The 19,950-nt window shown below is 37.4% G+C and overlaps 2 protein-coding genes across 3 annotated transcripts in view; both read right to left on the reverse strand.

Moving 5' to 3' along the window:
- Positions 1 to 448: 448 nt before the first annotated feature.
- On the reverse strand, positions 449 to 1,917 carry Dnaaf3 (Dynein axonemal assembly factor 3). The gene has a single exon (XM_034984312.2). It carries the CDS (start codon positions 1,873 to 1,875, stop codon positions 493 to 495), a length of 1,383 nt encoding a protein of 460 aa, XP_034840203.1. The 5' UTR covers positions 1,876 to 1,917; the 3' UTR covers positions 449 to 492.
- Positions 1,918 to 7,133: 5,216 nt separating this feature from the next.
- Positions 7,134 to 19,950, reverse strand: part of LOC117996735 (adhesion G-protein coupled receptor G2-like) — a 40,439-nt gene continuing 27,622 nt past the window's right edge. Inside the window, exons 3-11 of one of the 2 annotated variants that reach the window (XM_034984886.2) lie at positions 17,750 to 18,541; positions 16,806 to 16,978; positions 13,909 to 14,546; positions 11,794 to 11,960; positions 10,970 to 11,263; positions 9,787 to 9,885; positions 9,231 to 9,465; positions 8,811 to 9,016; positions 7,134 to 8,404 (exon numbers count right to left, since the gene is read on the reverse strand). In XM_034984886.2, the coding sequence (XP_034840777.1) occupies positions 7,244 to 8,404; positions 8,811 to 9,016; positions 9,231 to 9,465; positions 9,787 to 9,885; positions 10,970 to 11,263; positions 11,794 to 11,960; positions 13,909 to 14,546; positions 16,806 to 16,978; positions 17,750 to 18,541 (3,765 nt within the window). In that variant the 3' untranslated portion in view covers positions 7,134 to 7,243. The remainder of the gene's footprint in view (positions 8,405 to 8,810; positions 9,017 to 9,230; positions 9,466 to 9,786; positions 9,886 to 10,969; positions 11,264 to 11,793; positions 11,961 to 13,908; positions 14,547 to 16,805; positions 16,979 to 17,749; positions 18,542 to 19,950) is intronic. The other variant, XM_069509495.1, reaches the window with a different exon arrangement.

Genomic DNA, 19,950 nt, shown 5'->3' on the forward strand with positions numbered 1-19,950 from the left:
AAACTACTGGACGGATCGGGCTGAAATTTGGCATGCAGATAGCTATTATGACGTAGGCGTCCGCTAAGAAAGGATTTTTGAAAATTCAACTCCTAAGGGGGTAAAATAGGGGTTTGAAATTTGTGTAGTCCACGCGGACGAAGTCGCGAGCATAAGCTAGTTTATTAATATTACCTAACCTGAATAACTGCAGCCGTGCCTAATGGTTGCAAAAAAGACGAATATCAAATGGAAATAATTCATAACATATAATTTTATTATGAAGTATCAAGGAGACACTTAAAAATAAAAACTGATTACTTATTTTGTTTGTGATAAAAGTATGTAACATCATTTCATTTCATCATTTCATTTCAAATCATTTCATTTCATTTCACTATCAAGTCGTAAGGAGAACACACTTCAACCTTAAACATCACCAGTCTTCAATTCAGGTAACAAGGTACAAGGTATTTTAATGAAACACGAATCAACGTAATTATGTTTTTTACTTTACGTAAATGGGTCAGTACTCTCACTCTTCCTTCTAATCAGAAACTTCGCAAAGTCATCTTTTTCGGGATCGAAAGAGCCAACCTTCTCGCATTGCGCTGTTGTCGCCGCTTGCTGGATCTGATCACCATACGCCTTTACATCATCTCTTTTTAACTCTACCATATATTTCCGCGACTCCATTATAACAACTGCATCATCTCTAGCCATCGACCATACACTGGGCTTAACTCGAGGAAGCACATTATGTCCGACGAAAACTCCGTGGAACAGCCCCTGAAATTGAGGCTTATGCGGATAATGATCTAAAGCAGAAAGTGATAAGAAATGGACTTTCCCAAAGTCGACGTCTATATACGTATCCCTATCTTCACGCAAAAGTACCGGAGCTTCAGGTCCATTTTCAGAAATCTTTGCATCGAGCTCGCATAAAACTGTCATACCCAAATTATGTTGGGTATCCAAATTCAATACGCTAGGCTCAAACGGCTTGCGCGTTTCGAGTTCATAGAGCATTCTCATCACATTACGCTCTGATATATCAGTCGATCTTTTGTAATTAACTCCTTGAGTGGACTTGAGCATATCCTCATCTTCACAATCGAGTCCGTAAGCGATGTATGGAGAAGTGACTAAATCACCAAGATATCCACGATGAAGATATCTATCCCCACACTTATAAACTCCAGCAGCCAACGAAACGTTCGGCCGACAAACCTCCGTTTCCAACCAAGTAAAAGCTATTCCATGTTCTCTAAAATGCTTGTACTCTTGAAAGCATATCTGGCTGGCTACTTCTTTCATGCGCATATGATAATCCCAGTCAAATACTCCAACTCTATTATCGTATCTAAGCCCGAGGCTCAATCGAACTCTATGGTCCCATAGCTCGCATGCATTAAACTGGTTTGTGTTCCCAGTCGTCCAGAAATTAAAAAGGTTCTCCATGTAATCCCTTTCCCGGTACTTCATTTGGTCCACTGACACACAAGGTAGGAGACAGCTCATGTATTCAGGGTTTGTAATCATTCCAACTAACTGACGCGCTTTTGCAATAAGATACCTTGAAGTTGGAGGTCGCAGGAGCATATTTCCGTAGATTTCGAGGAACCGTCTCGTTTTCTCTAGAAGACCGCTTCGATTCGTTTTCTCCAAGGCCATAGACAGGAGAAGGATCTGTCGAGCTATGATTTCTGGGCAGCCATCTATTACGAATATATTCATATACCGTCTTGTATGTCGGTACGCTTGGGCCAAAGTTTTGAGGATATGTCTCGCATCACAACCGCCTATGATCAGAAAATTCAGCTCGTACGCACTTTTATCACCATGTTTTAAATATTCTTTTTGAAGATCAAGGGCTGGACTTATGCCCCAGAACATTTTTTTTTCGCTTTTTGCTACTTTTAACTTGAAAAATTGCCTGTCAACGAGCGAATGGCTAGATTTTCAGATTGAAAATGCCTTGACAACGTAAACATCGAGGTGATGTAGCGTGCGTCGCAGTGGGGCGTTGCTATAGCGACGGGCTATTAATTGACGGTATCTGCTAATAAAGCCTCTTTTATGCTTTTATTAATTAAATATAGCTAAAGTTCTAAATAACTACTCGAGTGTTAAATGTTAAGCAACAATGTAGATTAAGTATATTATTATGATGAATATTATAAACTAGGTGATGCGACGTCGCTCCGCGTGGATTTAAGAGCCCGTAAGCCCGATTTTCGGTTTTTTAGGAACTATTGAAGCTTCAGATATAACGATTATAACAAAAAAAAAAAAAAAAAAAAAGCGCCACAGGTGATTTTAAGTAAAAAGCCGTCTCTGGGATGCAATCTGTCTCTGTAGTCTGTGTTTACGGAATACTTAATGTACAAGAACCCAGAGTTCAACAATAATAATAAAAAAAACCCCCTATCTATTGTCAATGGTACCAAATTTTTCTTTTCTCTTTTTGTCTTTGATCATGGCTGCCTTTGTTAGAAATTGTATAAATTAATATCATTATGTAAAACCTTAACTTCAACCAATTAAAATCTAACTCAAACTTCAAGATATCAGCATTTTTTTATTGTGAACTCACCACCCAATCAGTCTGTATCTACCCTTCAAAGTAAGTTAAGCAGATGGGCCAGAACAATTGAAAGACAGACAGATACTACCCTACTCTTTCTAGTAATAACGTCTCAATATTTCAAAAAGTGGTGGACTTAATCCATAAGATCAAATGTTGGAAATTAATGACTATTCAACGATTTGGAATTGACTTGTTTTGTGACTTACTTCGAAATGTAATTTGCTAAAGGGTTGTAGGTAAATGAAACTAAGGAGTAGGTAATAAATAACTTTCAATTTATTTTCAAATTTATAATAAATGCCACATTAACGTCTTGATTACTTAACGTAGGTAATAATATTTGTTCTGTACATCAAAATTAATTCATCGCTAAGCTATTTACATAAATAAATTAAGATCTATCTTAATGACTATTTTAGATAATATTATTAAATTTTCTTTCTAATAATTTTACGACCTATTTGTCTACAGCTTAAAAAGCTGCCAAAAAACATTTTGAACAGAACAGGTAGAGTACGCGACAGGTCGAGATGGCAATCAGATTATGATACGGGGGACGCCCCGCACACCCGCACGTTACCTGCGCTATCCCGCACCGGGTTAGCGCGGGGACTGTGCGGGTGGGCAGGGTGTTGCCACCCCCATGGCCATTTCGACTTGTTGCGAACTATTCCTTGCCATAAATAATTTTAGGGCTTTTCGAGAAACTGACACTTTTAAAAATCGAGTTAAATCATAGCAATTTAGCTAATGCAAAATACATTTATTAAAAATGTAAGTTAATTTTTTTATAACTTCCCATCTCATGTTTGGTAGCTTAGTGGGGGCAGTGGCGTGCACAGGATTTCAAGCCAGGGTATGCATTTAGGTATGAACTTATTTTCCGGCAGGTTTTAATGAAAAATAAGCATTGATTTTTTACAACGCGGGTAAGCAGTGCGTTTATGCCTCTATGAGCTGCACGCCACTTAGTGGGGGGTCTGCCAATGCGCTTTCCAGTGCGAGGTTGCCATACCAGCACCTTGGAACCCTAACGCCTATCGGTTCTCCGAACTATGTGCCCAGGCCTTTGAAAAGTGCACACAGAGGTGGACACTGGACAGACGGAATCAAGCAAGCCACATGGATCCGCTGGATTGCGGCGGCGGCGTGTGGAAGTCCCTACTAGAAGCCTATGTCCAGCTGTGGACGTCTATCGGTTGACGACAACGAGAAACTAAACTCTAAAACTTTACATTAATAGGTAATACCTAATAATAAATAATTAAAACAAAGATATTTCAAATTTTACTTCCATTTTAAAATTTCGTGGGCCACGGGTCCCACGTTTAAAGAAGCGTAAGGTGATAGTATTTTTCATGACTACAGTGTAAGAGATAATTTAACTGACGCTTACATCAAGGTTCTACTCTAACTGTCGCACTCAGAGTTGCTTAATCGTTGCTAAGTTTAGTTAAAACGAGACAGAGCTCTATATCTATCACATAAATCTGTCTCGTTTTAACTCAATCTTAAGTAACGATTAGCGACTCTGAGTGCGGCTGTAAGAATTTTAAATATACATTCATAGCCTCGTTTAATAATACTAATTAAGAATACTTATATGCCAATCCAAACTAGACAACTTTGAAAAAAAATCATTCAAAGTTAATGCAACGAAAATCAAAGAAATACTCAGTATATTTTTTTAAATAAATCCTTCGTTACAATCCTATAACAAATGGATTACAATAACAAAAAATATTAAGTAAAACTATTTAACATAATATTAAATGGTACAGCAAATAATGAACACAGAATTTAACGCCTTACTAGAAAGAGTAGCAATACGGCCAAACTATATTACAATTTTATTATTATAACAAACATAAAGTTTAATGCACATCTTATATCTCACACCGTATACATTTCTATGTCATAAGAATCTACTTAAGTATAAATTGCCCTAGAAATTAGCCATAGTATACCATAGCGAGCCATAATATTTGGTGATTTCAATATTAACCTTCTAGCTAATGATGGAAACATACAAAAGTATAAAGAAATGATAGAAGAAAATGGATACAAAATTATAAACAATATATCGCCAGAGTATTCTACACGCACCACGGCTACTACAAATAGTATTTTAGACCATATCATTACAAACCTAAAAGATATAAACTACCACGTAGCATTACTGGACTCTTCAATTTCAGATCATCAACAACTTGTACTTGGTATTAAAAATTACAAACCAGAATCACATCGAAAAGTCAACTATGAAACTATCAACTATGAAAACCTGCGAACTTATTCGAAAGAAGTCACATTTGATAATTACGATTACAGTTTACTGGAAAATACAATTAAAGATTTAGTAAAGAAAAGCTCAATACAGAAAACAAAAATACTTAATCTACCGCAACAGGATTGGATAAATAAAGATGTAATCAATAAAATAAATAAGAGAAATGAAATTTGGAGAAAAACAAAGAAAAACCCTAATAATACAGATATTCTATCGAACTTCAAGAAAGAAAGGAATGAAACTTTTGGATTAATTGCTAAGACTAAGAAGAAATATTATCTTAATTTATTTGACAAATGTAAAACCGATCGTAAAAGGACATGGAATCTTATCAATACTCTATCTAATAATAAAATCAAAACAGAATGTGCTCCTCCAAAGCTTATGACTGAATCCGGTATAATAACGAACGGTAATGAAATATGTAAATATTTTAACAATTTTTTTGTTGAAATTGGTCCGCAATTAGCTAAACAAATTCCATTAAAATATCACATTAATACATGTACTGCAAATCGAGATAAATTTTCGCAAAAGTTACCTAAATTTACACCCTGTACCGCAGAAGAAGTAATTCAAATAGTAAATAATCTTGATTCAAATTGCAGTTCAGGTATAGACAGAATCAGCACAAAAACTATTAAATGTATAAAAGATTACCTGTGCCCGTCTCTTGTAAATTGCATTAACCATTATTTAGACAAAGGCCAATTCCCAGATGAGCACAAAATAGCAAAAGTTACGCCAATATATAAATCTGGAAAGAAATCGGATCCCAGTAACTACAGACCAGTTTCAGTATTGCCAGTAATTTCAAAAATATTTGAGAAGATTATTTATAATAGACTAGATATTTACCTTAACCAACTAAATTTTATTTTCGAACGGCAGTACGGATTTCGTCCAAAGTCAAATACTTTATCAGCTACAATAGATCTCGTGACCAAAATTAAATCGAACATAGACTCAAAAAATATTGCTCTTGGTATATTTATAGACTTAAAGAAAGCGTTTGACACCGTAAGTCACTCAGTCTTATTAAAAAAACTTGTAAACATAGGAATTACGGGCTCTGCGTACAAAACAATTGAGTCTTACCTAACAAATCGGTTCCAAATTGTAAAAATTGGCAATTATCAAAGTGATGCTCAGCCAATTACTTGCGGAGTTCCTCAGGGCTCTATACTAGGGCCTCTGTTATTTTTAATATATGTCAATGATATTAGTGATTTATCTTTACATGGAGAAGTAAGTCTATATGCTGACGATACATGTATATTCTACTATGGACGCTCAATCGATGACTTAATAAAATTAGCACAAGAGGATCTCAACACCTTACATGACTGGTTTCAATACAACCTACTAACTGTCAATACATCAAAAACGAGCTATGTTATTTTTAAAGCAAAAAACAAAAAAGTCCCGGTACACATTCCACTTACAATAAATAATTTTAAAATTAAACAATCTACCGAAGAAAAATACCTTGGTTTAACGATTGACAGCCAGTTAACTTGGAAACCGCACATAAGTAAAGTAAAATCAACACTGTCATCTCTTCTAGGATCGCTATATGGTATAGTTCGATGTCTTCCACAAAAGGTTCGGATAAACATTTACAACTCACTCGTAAAACCTCATCTTGATTATTTGATAGAAATTTGGGGCAGTGCGGCTAAAACTAATTTAAATTGTCTACAAATAATCCAAAATAAAATAATAAAAATTCTTTATAATTATGACTTCCTTACCCCTACAAAAATTATTTATGCGGAAACTAAATTAATGAATATCCTACAAATGTATTACTATAATACATGCATATTAATTAAAAAAATTATATCAAAGACAATACATTCAAAATTATCATTTAAAACTAAAAGGGAACTGGGAGGCCGACTTTTACGTAACGTTGATAACATCTCTCTAAAAGGTTCACGCACTAATTACGGTAAAAAGAATATAACTTTTGAAGGAGCACAAATGTTTAATAAAATACCTACAGAAATTAAAAATATTAGTAAGATAAACATTTTCAAAAAGAAACTGAAAAATTTTGTTATTATAAATATCTGAGTCCGGCCCTGCCGGCAAAGTGTATGAGCATTGCCATACATTATACTACCCGCTATTTTTACGATCGTGTTGTTGCTTGCCACCGCGCTGTGCCGAAAGATAAAATTAGTTTAAGTTTTGTTACTATAATTTCTCATTAAGTGAAATTTGTATATCTGATTTCTTTTGAGAATAAAATTCTTTAACCACAATTAATACGGCGTGTGATTCTGAATGTGCCATTTATTTAAGCAGTCGAGAAAAAATTTCGAGAAGTACCCGTTAAAGTATCAACCTATATTGGGCTGCTTGGATTTAAGCCTTCGTCAAGAAAACCTAGAGTCATCTTGGTTCAAAGATTTAGGCTTCGACGCCTTAGCTTCGACAGACAACGGCGATGTAGCCCCTCTCCAACCTGTACGGCTATTGGAGTATGTGGATGACGTCACAGGCACTTTGCGGGTCTGCTTGATCTTTAGTTTATTCAACCACAAATCCCTAGTCTTCTTATTTCCACAGACAAAGAAAAGAAACAACATAAACCCTTGATAAGTCGCAGTAAACGTGAAGAAGTACGCAGCGACAACGTTGAAAGCGAACAGACCAAAAATCCAAGGCAGCCCAAAAAGGAAAACTAATAAACAACTAACGGAAGCACAACGAAGAGCTTCGTTCGAATCGCCATGTCTCTGAATCCCCCTAGATGCAAACACGGAACGGACTATTAGAGCAAATAGTGTCCAGTTTACAAGTAATATAAATGCTATGGGTGCATATACAGCCAGCCACATAGCAAGTCCAGAAGGATAGCAAAAAGAACCACTCGGCATTTTCTCTTCAAAACGCCCCGCATAAGAAGACGGAGCCGCTGAAAGAAGAATGCCAATAATAGCCAAAGGTACTCCCCAAGCAAATGCAGATGCTCTCAACAATTTATGAGAGGCATCTCTTGTGAAGACCAATACTAATCTTCTATAAGATAATACTGCCGCTACTAACATCCAACAGAATGACGATAGAACTGAATAATGTAAGACAACACCTATTAACATACAAGCAATGCTGTACTGATCAAATTTAGCAAAAACTATTATTAAAAAGCTAAGGACAAGTAAGAATATTGATATGCAGAGTTGAAGCCAGATCTTGTTGCTGTAATCACGTCGCCAAGATCTAAACAAGGCTGCTGTAACTCCAACCATTATCAGTCCAAACATAGATAAGCAGCATCCAATAACAGTTAGCAGTTCCAAGATATCTTCGTCCTTTTGGGAAAATACGGATCTTGGGAACAGCACTTCAGCGAAATGCGTGAGATGGGTGCATCTGCAAGTGTCCAGCATACCTGGTTCAGTTGCACGGATGAGGGTGCAACCATCGGAAGACCAGGAGCCAGTTCCATCTTCGTTGAATTTCCAGTAAGCGCATGTTCTTGTCGCGTTGCGGTCTGTTTCTGTTGTTGTTGGACTTAAATGGATGTCTATTACCTGTGGGAAAGTTACCCAGAGTTATTGTATGGGCGTATTGGATTATGGAGGTATTTGAGTAATTATAAGATATATCTACCCATTGGCCTGCCTAATGCCAGAAAAAAGATGATTAAGTACATTTTTGAATTCCGATAATTAGCGTAATATTCTAGAGTTCCAAAACTCAACTCCAAAAACCTTCCGAAATTTTTAATGGTCGGAAATATCTAGACAAGTTTTGCTATTTCGGTAGTTTTGGCCACAATTTTTCCCTCCTTAAAAACTCTTCTACTATGTCAACTGTTGGATATTAGACTAAACACTCCGATGGTAATATTTACTTTTGTTTGTCTAAATGCTCCATTTTAGCATCAAACGATTGAAACATTTGTATGATTAGATAATGCAATAAAGCTTTAGTTACCTCCCCATTCTCAAAGTTGGTGACATCCTCTACTTTGATGCTCAGTACGCGACTGTTAACCGAGTAAGATCCTTGGCTCGCTTGGAAGGCTCGATCGTTCCTGAACACAACGAAGCTAATGCGACGGGACGCGTCCGATACGGACTGTGGCAAGTGAACCACTACCTCGTTCCTTTCTGAGTCGAGGACTGTTCTGTTTACTTCACCTGAAACGAAAATAAGGATACAATGGTTTATATTATTAGCTCAGTTCACAATAATCTTTTAAACGTCAATAAGAAAATGGTCAAAATCAATAAGAAAAATGGTGATGATTGTATGATGAGATTTTTTTAAATCTAGCTAAGGTATACTTTATACAGACCGTATACAGCTTGGCTTCTGGCCAATTAAGAGGGACAACAGTTTTGCCAACTTTACCTGAGATAATTTCGAAAGCACCGTCAGTAAATACATCGTTGTCTCTAGCGGCTATCTTCATGCCTCTCACAGGATGGCTCGGCTCGGCATCGGCTAGCAACATAGCAATGTTGTTCCGTACTGTAGTAACGCTTCTTGATCCGTTCAGTTCTATGGCAGAACCCAAATTATCTAGGAGGTGTAAAAGACGACCAGGGATTTCTAGGCTGTCGTGATGTTCGAATAATTCATCTACCTAAAAAAATAACCCTTTAAAGCCCTTCTTGCTTCACAATGATGCAAATAAATTTGATTTGACTATTTAAAAACAAATTGGTAATTTTAACCACCGATTTTATGATTTTGCTGAGGCAGGTATATTAATGTCCCTAAAAATGTTTGAGAAAAATTAACTTTCCGAGGAAGGGAGGAATTTAGTACCAATTTTACTTAGAACAGCTTACGCAGCGATTGCAATAATGCTTTAAATTGGTTTAATGGCGTATTAAAATTTATTAAAATAATGAATATTTAACAAGTGTTAATAAGCAATTACTAGAATATAATGAATACATACCTGATTAAAGACATCGCCAATATCGTCTACTGTAATCGGGGCGGAACTGTTGATCAGGTTGTCCAAGTCATTTAGCACTTGGTCCAACTGCTCTTCTGGCTGTAAACCATAATTTCCAAAATTAGAACAAATTCATGACCATCTCATGGCAAACACTTGCCATGAGAATAGGCACCTGAAATGAAAAAGTCTTTTGAAGACTTTCATTTTTTTTTGGATTAGACTGAAACAAACTCAAGAACAGGTGTCTCTAGATCTATTTTATACTATTTTGTAACTCATTATAGAAGTACATTATAAATATTATCATTGTATGACGGTCGACTCACGTCAGTCTCCTTGACGCTGCGTAGCGAGTGGAGGCCCATTGAAAAAGGACCCTAGACGGGTTCGAAACTAGTCAGGAATACTCCAACTAATACAAGGATAATATTAGGTAGGTCCAATTTCGAGAAAGAGGTCAGCCGCCGAATCCAACTCGGGTGGACAGCGTTTAGAAAGCCTCAAGAATGAGATGTCTTCTTGTCCAAAATTGCTCAGTGGTTGAAGACCAAAGTCTTCGAACATGTGCGAGTGATGACATATGGATCCGAGACATGGTCGCTAACTAATGGGCCTCATAAGAAAGCTCAGAGTCACTCAGCGGGCGATGGAGAGAGCTATGCTTGGAGGAGAAATCGGAAATGAGGAGATCCATAGGAGAACTTGAGTAACCGACATAGCTGAACGGGTTGCGAAGTTGAAGTGGCAATGGGTAGGGCACATAGATCGTAAACCCGATAGCCGTTGAGGTCCCAAGGTGCTGGAATGGCGATCTCGCACCGGAAAGTGCAGCGTTGGAAGACCCCCCTCTAGGTGGACGGACGACATCAGACGAGTCGCAGGGAGCCGTTGTAATCAGAGGGTGCAAGACCGTGGCGTGTGGAAGTCCCTACAAGAGACCAATGTCCAGTAGTGGACGTCTATCGATATCGATGATGATGATGATTATGATGACTCCAACTAATACGTGAGTTCAGCCATCATACAAATTATTATTTGTAGTAAGAATAATTTTTTTTTTTTTGATGGATACTAACAAAATTACTTTGGTATTAAACATAAAAATGAACGTAACGATGTATGTGTTGTAATACAAGCACAAAATGAGCTACTTAAGTAATTTAACATGCAAATTACCTACCGGTCTAGTGGTTGGCGTAAACGCTGTAGTCGTAGACATCGTAGTCGTATTAAACTCTATTGTGCTATTATCCTCTATAGAAACCGTAGTAGATTCAAATATCTCCGTATTATCAACAGTGGACACTTCTTCCGGAGGCGTATTAACCGTGGATACTTCAGACGGTATTACGGGTGTGGTTATATCAGGTAGGATAACACTAGGTCTGCTAGTAGTCGACGTTTTCTTCTTTGCTGAAGATGTTGCTGCAGTTTCTAGTAAAGGTTCTTCTTCAGAGCTATCTGAGTCGGGTGTCTATAATATTGTTAGTCATTAGTTATTAATTCATGCAATGATTTCTATGTTAACTAAGCAATAGTTATAATTGATTATTATTGTTAACTATTTATTGCAATATAGAATAATTTCAAGAATAAATTGTTGTAAGGTGGCGAGTGTTTTTGAAATTTTCAAGAAAATGTTAGACTAAGAAAATCGTGGTCTGATATTTTTGGAAACATGCAAAACTATATGATTCGTGCTGTAGAATGTATAACTTATTTTAAAAAATTAGCTAATCAAGCACAGCCAAGGACGTACGCTCAAACCGGAGGCCTTGAGATTTTGCATTTAGGTTCTATCCATTAGTAATCCTAAAGAAGGAATCTGGTCATATTATTATTATAATAGGTATGACTTCATTAAAACATATAAGTAAAATCGGCGCAAAGAGTACACCTTGCCCGGTACCTATGAGGTTCTGTGAAAAATCTGAGAATAGTCCTTCACTTGTGCGTTCATATTATCTGATCGTTAGTAAATAGAAATATCAAAGATTTACTAACCGTTTCAGGATCTGGGATGTGTGTAGGTAAGAACTGAAGGGATCTGTCGAGGGCAACGGGTGAACGAGTGGAGCAGTCTGCGGTAGCCGTGGTCACCCATTGCACACCCTCATTGAAATCACCCACGCATGTATGGGTGCGGCACCCAACGGATTTCGTTGACTGCCCTGTAATAAAATCTCATGAATTCTTGTTTTTTTTTTACGCTAGATTATTCATTAAGTAACTACGGTTTACACTGTCAAAAGCTTTTGTAAAATCGATACTATAGTTAATCCTAGCCTTCTAGTTAAGACTCAGTCTCTATTCAGCCTTCTATTGGGTGGGTCTGGGTTTAGATCTCGTGATGATCCGAAAAGTTAAAGTGCGTGACTTAAAGTTTTCGGAATTAAGTACATTTTAAGTAATTACTTTAACGGTCACTTGCTTCAACGGGGAAGGAAAAAATCGTGAGAAAATCTGACCGTTTGTGAGTTCTCTATAATGTTTTCAAAGGCATGTGAAGTCTTCCAATCCGCACTTGGCTTGGTGGACTACGGCCAAAACCCTTCTCAATCTAAAAGGAGACCCGTCCTCAATAGTGGGCCAGCGATGGCTTTAGATGACGATGATATTCAGGCAGTAGATACCCGTTATCGGTCACCGTTGGCGTGGCGAGGCCGAGGTCCAACTCGTATGCAGAATTTTATATATTCTTATTGTTAACTACATAGGTACTACAACTAACCGCATACTTTGTTAAGCTAACGACAGAGGAATGTGCAGTCATGCTCAGACAAGCCGCCAAGCGCTTACGAGCACGAAGAAATCAACATTTTAGTCTTTTGTTCTTATGGAAATGAAAATATAAATAACCGACTAATATTTACGAATACGAATGTATAACGAATGTGCTAGACGTAATAGAATAGCGAGAACATAATCGACCAACTAATTACCGATTAGTGACGAACATTAATTCGGTTAAAGAATGCGGTCACCGAACTCATCACGTAAAATAAATGCGTCACGAGAAATTATCTGTTATTAGTTAATATTACAAAAAAAACTAGGATATGGCAATCTATCGATATTCATATTCGTCATTGCCATTCTTTTATGGAGCTATGAATCATATTAACTTAGATCTGTTAATTCTTTACTTTGACTTTTTTGCCATAAATTTGAATGCAAAATCTACACCGTACAAAATGACTTTACACGCGCCATTTTAACTCTTACAGTCGCTTAATCGTTACCTAAGGCATTCCTTATCCATACTAATTAATGCCTTAAGTAACGATTAAGCGACTCTGAGTGCGGCAGTATGGGTCAAATGTCATGTCAAAAGTACAGTTCACCTTTAAAATATCCTAAAATCGTACTTTTGACATGAAATTTGACACAAAAAGCTAAAATGGCGCGTGAGGAGCTAAATTTTACGCGTTATACTACGTCGTACACAATGAAAATATAACAATTGAATTACGCCGATAATTTGAGCATTTAACTTACCTTGATCTTTGAAATGAGATAATTAGAGGATTAGTCAACGCTGACTCAATCTCACGCACTGTTCGAAGACCAAAGTCTTCGAGCGTGATGACATATTACTTATATGGATCCGATATATCCAGGTCGTTAACTATGGGCCTGATAAAAAAGCTCAGTTTCACTCAGCGGGCGATGGAGAGAGCTATGCTTGGAGTTTCTACAACTGTCATAGCACCATGGGTTGTGACGCTGAGTTGGCAATGGGCAGGGCACATAGTTTGCAAAACCGATAGACGTTATGGTCAGAAGGTGCTGGAATTACGCCTTCAACCTTCAAAAAAGCGTAGCGTTGGAAGACCTCCCCCCCCCCCCCCCCCTCCCCCATTAAGTGGACGGACGACAGACATCAAGCGCAGGGCTTTCAAATCAAATTCAGGCAGTGCAAGGCCGTGGCGTGTGGAAGTCCCTACAAGAAACCTATATCCAGCAGTGGACGTCTATCGGTCGATGATAATGATGATGATGATGATGATGATGATGATGATGATGATGATGATGATGATTATAAAAGCCGCAGCTGTCAATGAATTGCCTCTCTGCAAAATTTATATTATAAATTAGATGTATAAATTATTCTCTTACCTAATGACATCTGGGGTACGGAATCAAAACCTTTGCAGTAAAACACTGGTTTCATTGACAAAATCACAATATCTTCCCAAATAGCAGGCGTGACGGGTCTCATATCAGGATGTAGTTCCACGTGAATTAAAACGGTTCCTCTGTCTAAATATAATCTCTTTATCTTCATCTTCACAATAACCGAAATCTCTTTCAAATCCAAACCGTAGTTAGTGCCTTGAAAACTTTTCAACTCCTCCTCCGTTATATTTGAATTTAAATCCCCGTATACACTTTCGTACTTCGTACGTAAATAAATGTATTCCTTTAATCTCATCCCCAAAATATTATTAAGTTTTTCCAAATCCTCTAGTATACTATACATCTTTAAGTATCTTAACTTGATCGTATATACGTTGATAAGGGAGGCTTTTTCTCGTACGAACAAAACTTTTTTTGATTCCGTGATTTTGAATCTCTTCGTGTTAACATGAGTACACCAATAATAACCGTCCTGTTTCGGTTTTAGAACATAAACATTACTATCGTCGACTTTTTCTTTTTTTACTTTTACTGGGTAGTAGTAGACAGAGTCAGTGAAACAGTAAATATCATCTTTATCTAGAGAATCGTTGACTGCAAGCGTGAGTTTGTTTTCTCTAAAAATAACACATCAAAGATTAGATTAAGGGACGTGTAGCTTAGTTGCGACATAAGGTATACAGCGGCCCTACCGCGGTTGTTTGACAGCTACAATGTCACGATCGCAATCATCTCTGATTGGTTAATGCTCGCTCACTATTGGCCACAATGCATTGTTGCAACAAGAATCGCACAAATTCAGCCAATCAGAACAATTGAGATTGTAATAATGATTGAGGCAGGTTTTACACAATCGCCCTACTGGGTATAGTACTGATATGACACCACAAACAAAAACCCAATTTTTTTCTTTTTTAAAACCTATAATTTGTAAAAGTTTACGACATATTGCAAATAAAACATCTAACTGACGCTAGAGGTAAACGAACGTTGCGTAAGTAGGCCACTTGGAGTCAATGCCGCGTCGTAGGTGGGGCATTGACCCCAGTTTTGTACGCTTATACATTGCGGGTTTGAAAAATACTAAATCACTAATACTACGAAATGAGGCTAATGGTTATTGGTATTGGATTGTGTTTAGATTAGCTTAGTTTTTGCTAACGTTCTGGTTACATCCTGTACATCAGCCGATTGCGCAATTTGGACTCAAGTTACTAACTTGGATGGGTGGGGATAACCCATGCCCCCTTTAGTTTCTACACGGCATAGTACTGGAACGCTAAATCGCTTGGCGGCACGGCTTAGCCGGTAGGGTGGTAACTAGCCACGGCTAAAGCCTCAAAATTAAAAAATTCCAAACCCCTGCCAGAAATCGAACCCGGGACCTCCCACTAATAAGACCACAGTGCTTACCACTGCACCTGGGAGGTCGTCATTACAGATAAGGTTACATCTGTATTTATGGCGATACAATGAGACAGTACCCGTAGTACAAGATTTTACGTCTCACCAAACCAAACCAAATTCGAGAGTCGAAATACTTCCGCGTTACAGTAAACTGGATCTTAACTGCCTTGTTTTATAGCTCAAGTTTGTCTACACTTCTACAGCCAGCGCTCCAAGTGGAAACATTGCGAAATTAAAATCAGTGGCATTGAATATTTGACTTCAATTCAAGATTGTTTCGGTCCAGTTTACTGTAACGCGGAAGTATTTCGACTCTCGAATTTGGTTTGGTTTGGTGAGACGTAAAATGTTGTACTACGGGTACTGATAATAATTTCGTGAAGAACAATACATTACGAAATTATTATCAGGTTTGTAATGTTAACACACAATGGAACAATTGCAGTAGTTGAAAACAAAGATATCGTTGAATGAACCTGATATTTTTTGTACAGATAATAATTAAGAAGTGCGACGTTGCTTATTTTAATCGTGATGAAAACTATGTCCCGCAAATTGCTATTGCGCTGGAATCATGTCTCATTAACATCGAAATGACGTCATTTTGACGTCAGCTGAAATAAAAATATAGGTACCATCAGCTCGAAACTTCAGTCCAGTGCTGACGTCACTAAAATGGAGGCCACGCGCTTTTGCAATTTGCAGTACCCGTAGTACAAGATTTTACGTCTCACCAAACCTAACCAAATTCGAGAGTCGAAATATTTCCGCGTTACAGTAAAATGGACCTAAACAGCCTTGAATTGAAGTCTAATATTCAATGCCACTGATTTTAATTTCGCAATGTTTCCGCTTGGAGCGCTGGTTGTAGAACTGTAGACAAACTTGAGCTTTAAAACAAGGCATTTAAGATCCAGTTTACTGTAACGCGGAAGTATTTCGACTCTCGAATTTGGTTTGTTTTGGTGAGACGTAAAATCTTGTACTACGGGTACTGGACTTATCATTTAAATGAAATTCATACGATAAACGTTTGTTAGGTACTCAAATGGCTTGAATCCTGATCAAAAGAAGGAAAACATCGTGAGGAAACCTTACCTTACGGCGGTAACGCACTCATCCGATCCAAGTCCGTGAAAATACGTTCCTTTATGTTTTGTATGGGAGCTTGTGACATATGTCGTAAATAATCACTGGTATTCTCACAGATGACGGATATAACTCGGATGACGGATATAACTCGGATGACGGATATAACTCGGATGACGGAAGTGCAGTGCGTAATCACCGTAAGAATTTAACATAATATATTATATGTTCTCAAAAGTGTGTGAAGACTGCGTATCCGCAATTGCGGCTAGCGTAGTGGACTATGGTCAAACCCTTCTCATACTGAGAGGAGACCCGTGCTCCGCAGTGAACCGGCGATGGGTTGATCATGATGATGATTACGATGAAGTTTTACTTACACGTCTATCGTAACATCCAAACTGACATCTTTTATTTGAACAGATCGCTCGCATACGACGTCATAGAATATGTAAGATCCATTAACGAGATGCCAAAAGTTGTTGCGCAAAGCACCAAGAAATGTGTCCGTCGTGTTTATTGAACCTCCGAAATTCCACTCTGATATTGGTATCTGAAAATTAAAAAAAAAAACTAGATTTAGGTTTTTGAAAATCCCGTGGGAACTCTTGAAGTTTTCGGGATAAAAAGTAGGCCTATGTCACTCCGCGTTTCTCACTGTTTGACTATAGCCATGCAAAAATCATGTCAATCCGTTGCTCCGTTGCGACGTGATTGAAGGACAAACCAACAAACCAACAAGCCAATAAACCAACAAAAACACACTTTCGCATTTATAAATGGGGTAATGATTGCTAGCCGGAAAGGTGGTAACTCGCCGCGGCCGAAGCCACCTGTATAAAACATTAAATAAGCAAGTAGAGGAACACCTGTACATATAAAATTGGTTATGTGTGCCACAATTTTTAGGGTTCCATACCTCAAAAGGAAAAAAGGAAACCTTATTCACTTCTTTGTCTGTCTGTCCATCCGTCTGTCTGTCGTGTCTGTCAAGAAAACCTATAGGGTACTTCCCGTTCGTTGACCTAGAATAATGAAATTTGACATGTAGGTATGTCTTATAGGACAAGTAAATGAAAAAATCCGAAAACAGTGAATTTGTGGTTACATCGCAGAAAAAAATAAAATGTGTTCGTGAACAAATATTGGTATTTTCAACTTTCAAAGTTAGATTACTATACCAAGTGTGATATCATATGAATGGGCTTTAGGTACTTGTACATTCTAAAAAGAGATTTTTATTAGGGTTCCACACCAATGTGCTGGAAAGGTTTTTCAAGAATTTTATTGTTATGAAAGTAAATACAAAATTAAAAGAAATTACCTCTGAATGATCAGTCATCGCGTCATATCTCAACCAAGTATAATTAGTGTTCATAACAATTCCCAGAGGATACGTGTGATTAGCATTGTTGGCATAACTAAATTCTTTGTAATTCGAATATCTCCACCCATGACTTAATAGATAGCCCCCCTTTTTACCACAAAGATCCCTTGCTTGGTACCAAGTAGCTCGAACAGCACCTCCCCCAACCCCTGTTAAAACTGTTAAGCATGTTGAAACGGGGCTCCAGAACCTAAAAGAATCCTTCAGTCCTTCACAACCTTTCTTCGTCATAACTTCCTTTATATACGGTTTAACCACGCAAAACCTGTAGTGGTTGGTATGGCATTTAACAGCTGTGTAATTGGTAACGGGATCCATGATCAAACACAAATCTCCTTCAACATCTAGCATAGGATCAAGTACTACGTCATCTGATTTAAACTGATCACCCATAGTCCTAGTATGGGACCAGTCGAAGAAAACTCCGCCTGGATACAGCGTTCTATACTCAGTCCATACAGCATAATCGGGTTTCGATATATTCAACTCCTGGTACAATTTCGTGGTGTACAAATTCCCAACGCAATCTGTGTACAACTCTGTGAAAGTCTCTGGACCCTTTCGTCTTACACAGAATGGTGTGTATTTATCTTTTTTGTAAATTAGTGTAAATCCTATTGGACATGATGGTATTGGGTTCGTGATTTCCTTTCCTTGGGCGGTTGGAGCAGGTATCCATAGAACGAATAGTAATGCTGCTCGGACGACGTACGGCATTTTTCGAAGCATCTGAAAAAGGTATTGGTAGGTAAAGGTACACGCATGGTATAAACTCTCGTTAAGCGATTTTTGGATGAATGAATGAAGTAGTGATGAAACGAATGTCATATTTTGAACATTAGCGGATGCGAATGCAAATATCTGCTGCCAACATTCGCGAATGCAAATGCGAATCTTCAGTTTTTGTTTAAATTTGCCGCCATTTGTCTATGGCTTGGTGACCTTGGCGGCAGTCCCGTTACCAAATGATAAAGAGAAGACTAATAATGTGATTACGAGGTTAAGTTACTTTTTATTACATTAAAAAACATAAGAAATTAATGCATTTTGTTTTATTAACCAACTATAACATAATTTTTTTAATATTCGCAACACATTCGCAGTAATTTCGTGGAATGCGAATGCGTATATGCAAAAATATGCGAATGCGCATGCGAATATTGGTGACATCACTAGAATGAAGTCGTTGCTTGGTATTTACAATATTAATTAACTATGAACACTTCCTGAATCTTGATAACTTAGCAGGGCAGAGTAACTCTGCGGCATCAGGATTGAAGACTTGGATCTAGTTATTTTCCCCACCACGAAAACTACTGCTGTTGATTAAAAAAAATTGCAAATCGGTCCAGGAACTTCGAAAAAATTGGTATAAGTAGGTACTAAAATATAGAGAAAAAAAACGGGCCGAATTGAGTACCATACCTCCTTTTTGGAAGTCGGTTAAAAATACTATAGGTACTGATTTTATAGTAAATATGTATCCAATCCAATTCACTATTAATTTTTGGACGAGATTTTGAATGACAAAACCATGGCCCATGTGTTGTTATCTCATAATCAGAAAGATATTACGGCAAATAGAGCACTCCACACCATCGCCGATAATATTAATAACATTACCGCCTCTGATTGTACCCACTTATTGCCTGATAGCCGTCTAATAAGCTATCAGAGATCTATAATGTGTAGAATCTGTGGCATGAAATACTAGTTTACGCTACGAACAACGAAATGGTATGAGCTAGAATTCATTATTAAAGAGAATACTTTAAAAATATCATGATTTGAATTTATTTTTAACATCAACGTCACGCTGTCGGAAGGTGATAATGACGTCACAATGCATGAACGACAAATATTTTTCAATTTTCGAACATTAAAATAGAGTAATTTCAAAACAAACAACAAAACAAAAAAATTAGAAAATTGAAAATATTAATTTTCGTTTACGCCTTGTGACGCCATTGCCTTCAATACAGTTAAATTACTCATATTAAAAATAACGAAAAAATTAAAAAAAAAAATTCTATTAATTATTAATGAATTCCAGCCCCACAAACTGCCTCTATACAAAACATCACATAATTAATTTTATTAATACAGTCCAAGACCCTATTCTGAGAGGAGACCCGTGC

The sequence above is a fragment of the Maniola hyperantus genome, chromosome 3, assembly GCF_902806685.2.
Source record: "Maniola hyperantus chromosome 3, iAphHyp1.2, whole genome shotgun sequence".
Taxonomy (NCBI): domain Eukaryota; kingdom Metazoa; phylum Arthropoda; class Insecta; order Lepidoptera; family Nymphalidae; genus Maniola; species Maniola hyperantus.

What these genes read in the sequence shown, in the direction of transcription:
- Dnaaf3 (XM_034984312.2), bottom strand. Translation starts at nt 1,875, where the DNA reads ATGTTCTGGGGCATAAGTCCAGCCCTTGATCTTCAAAAAGAATATTTA.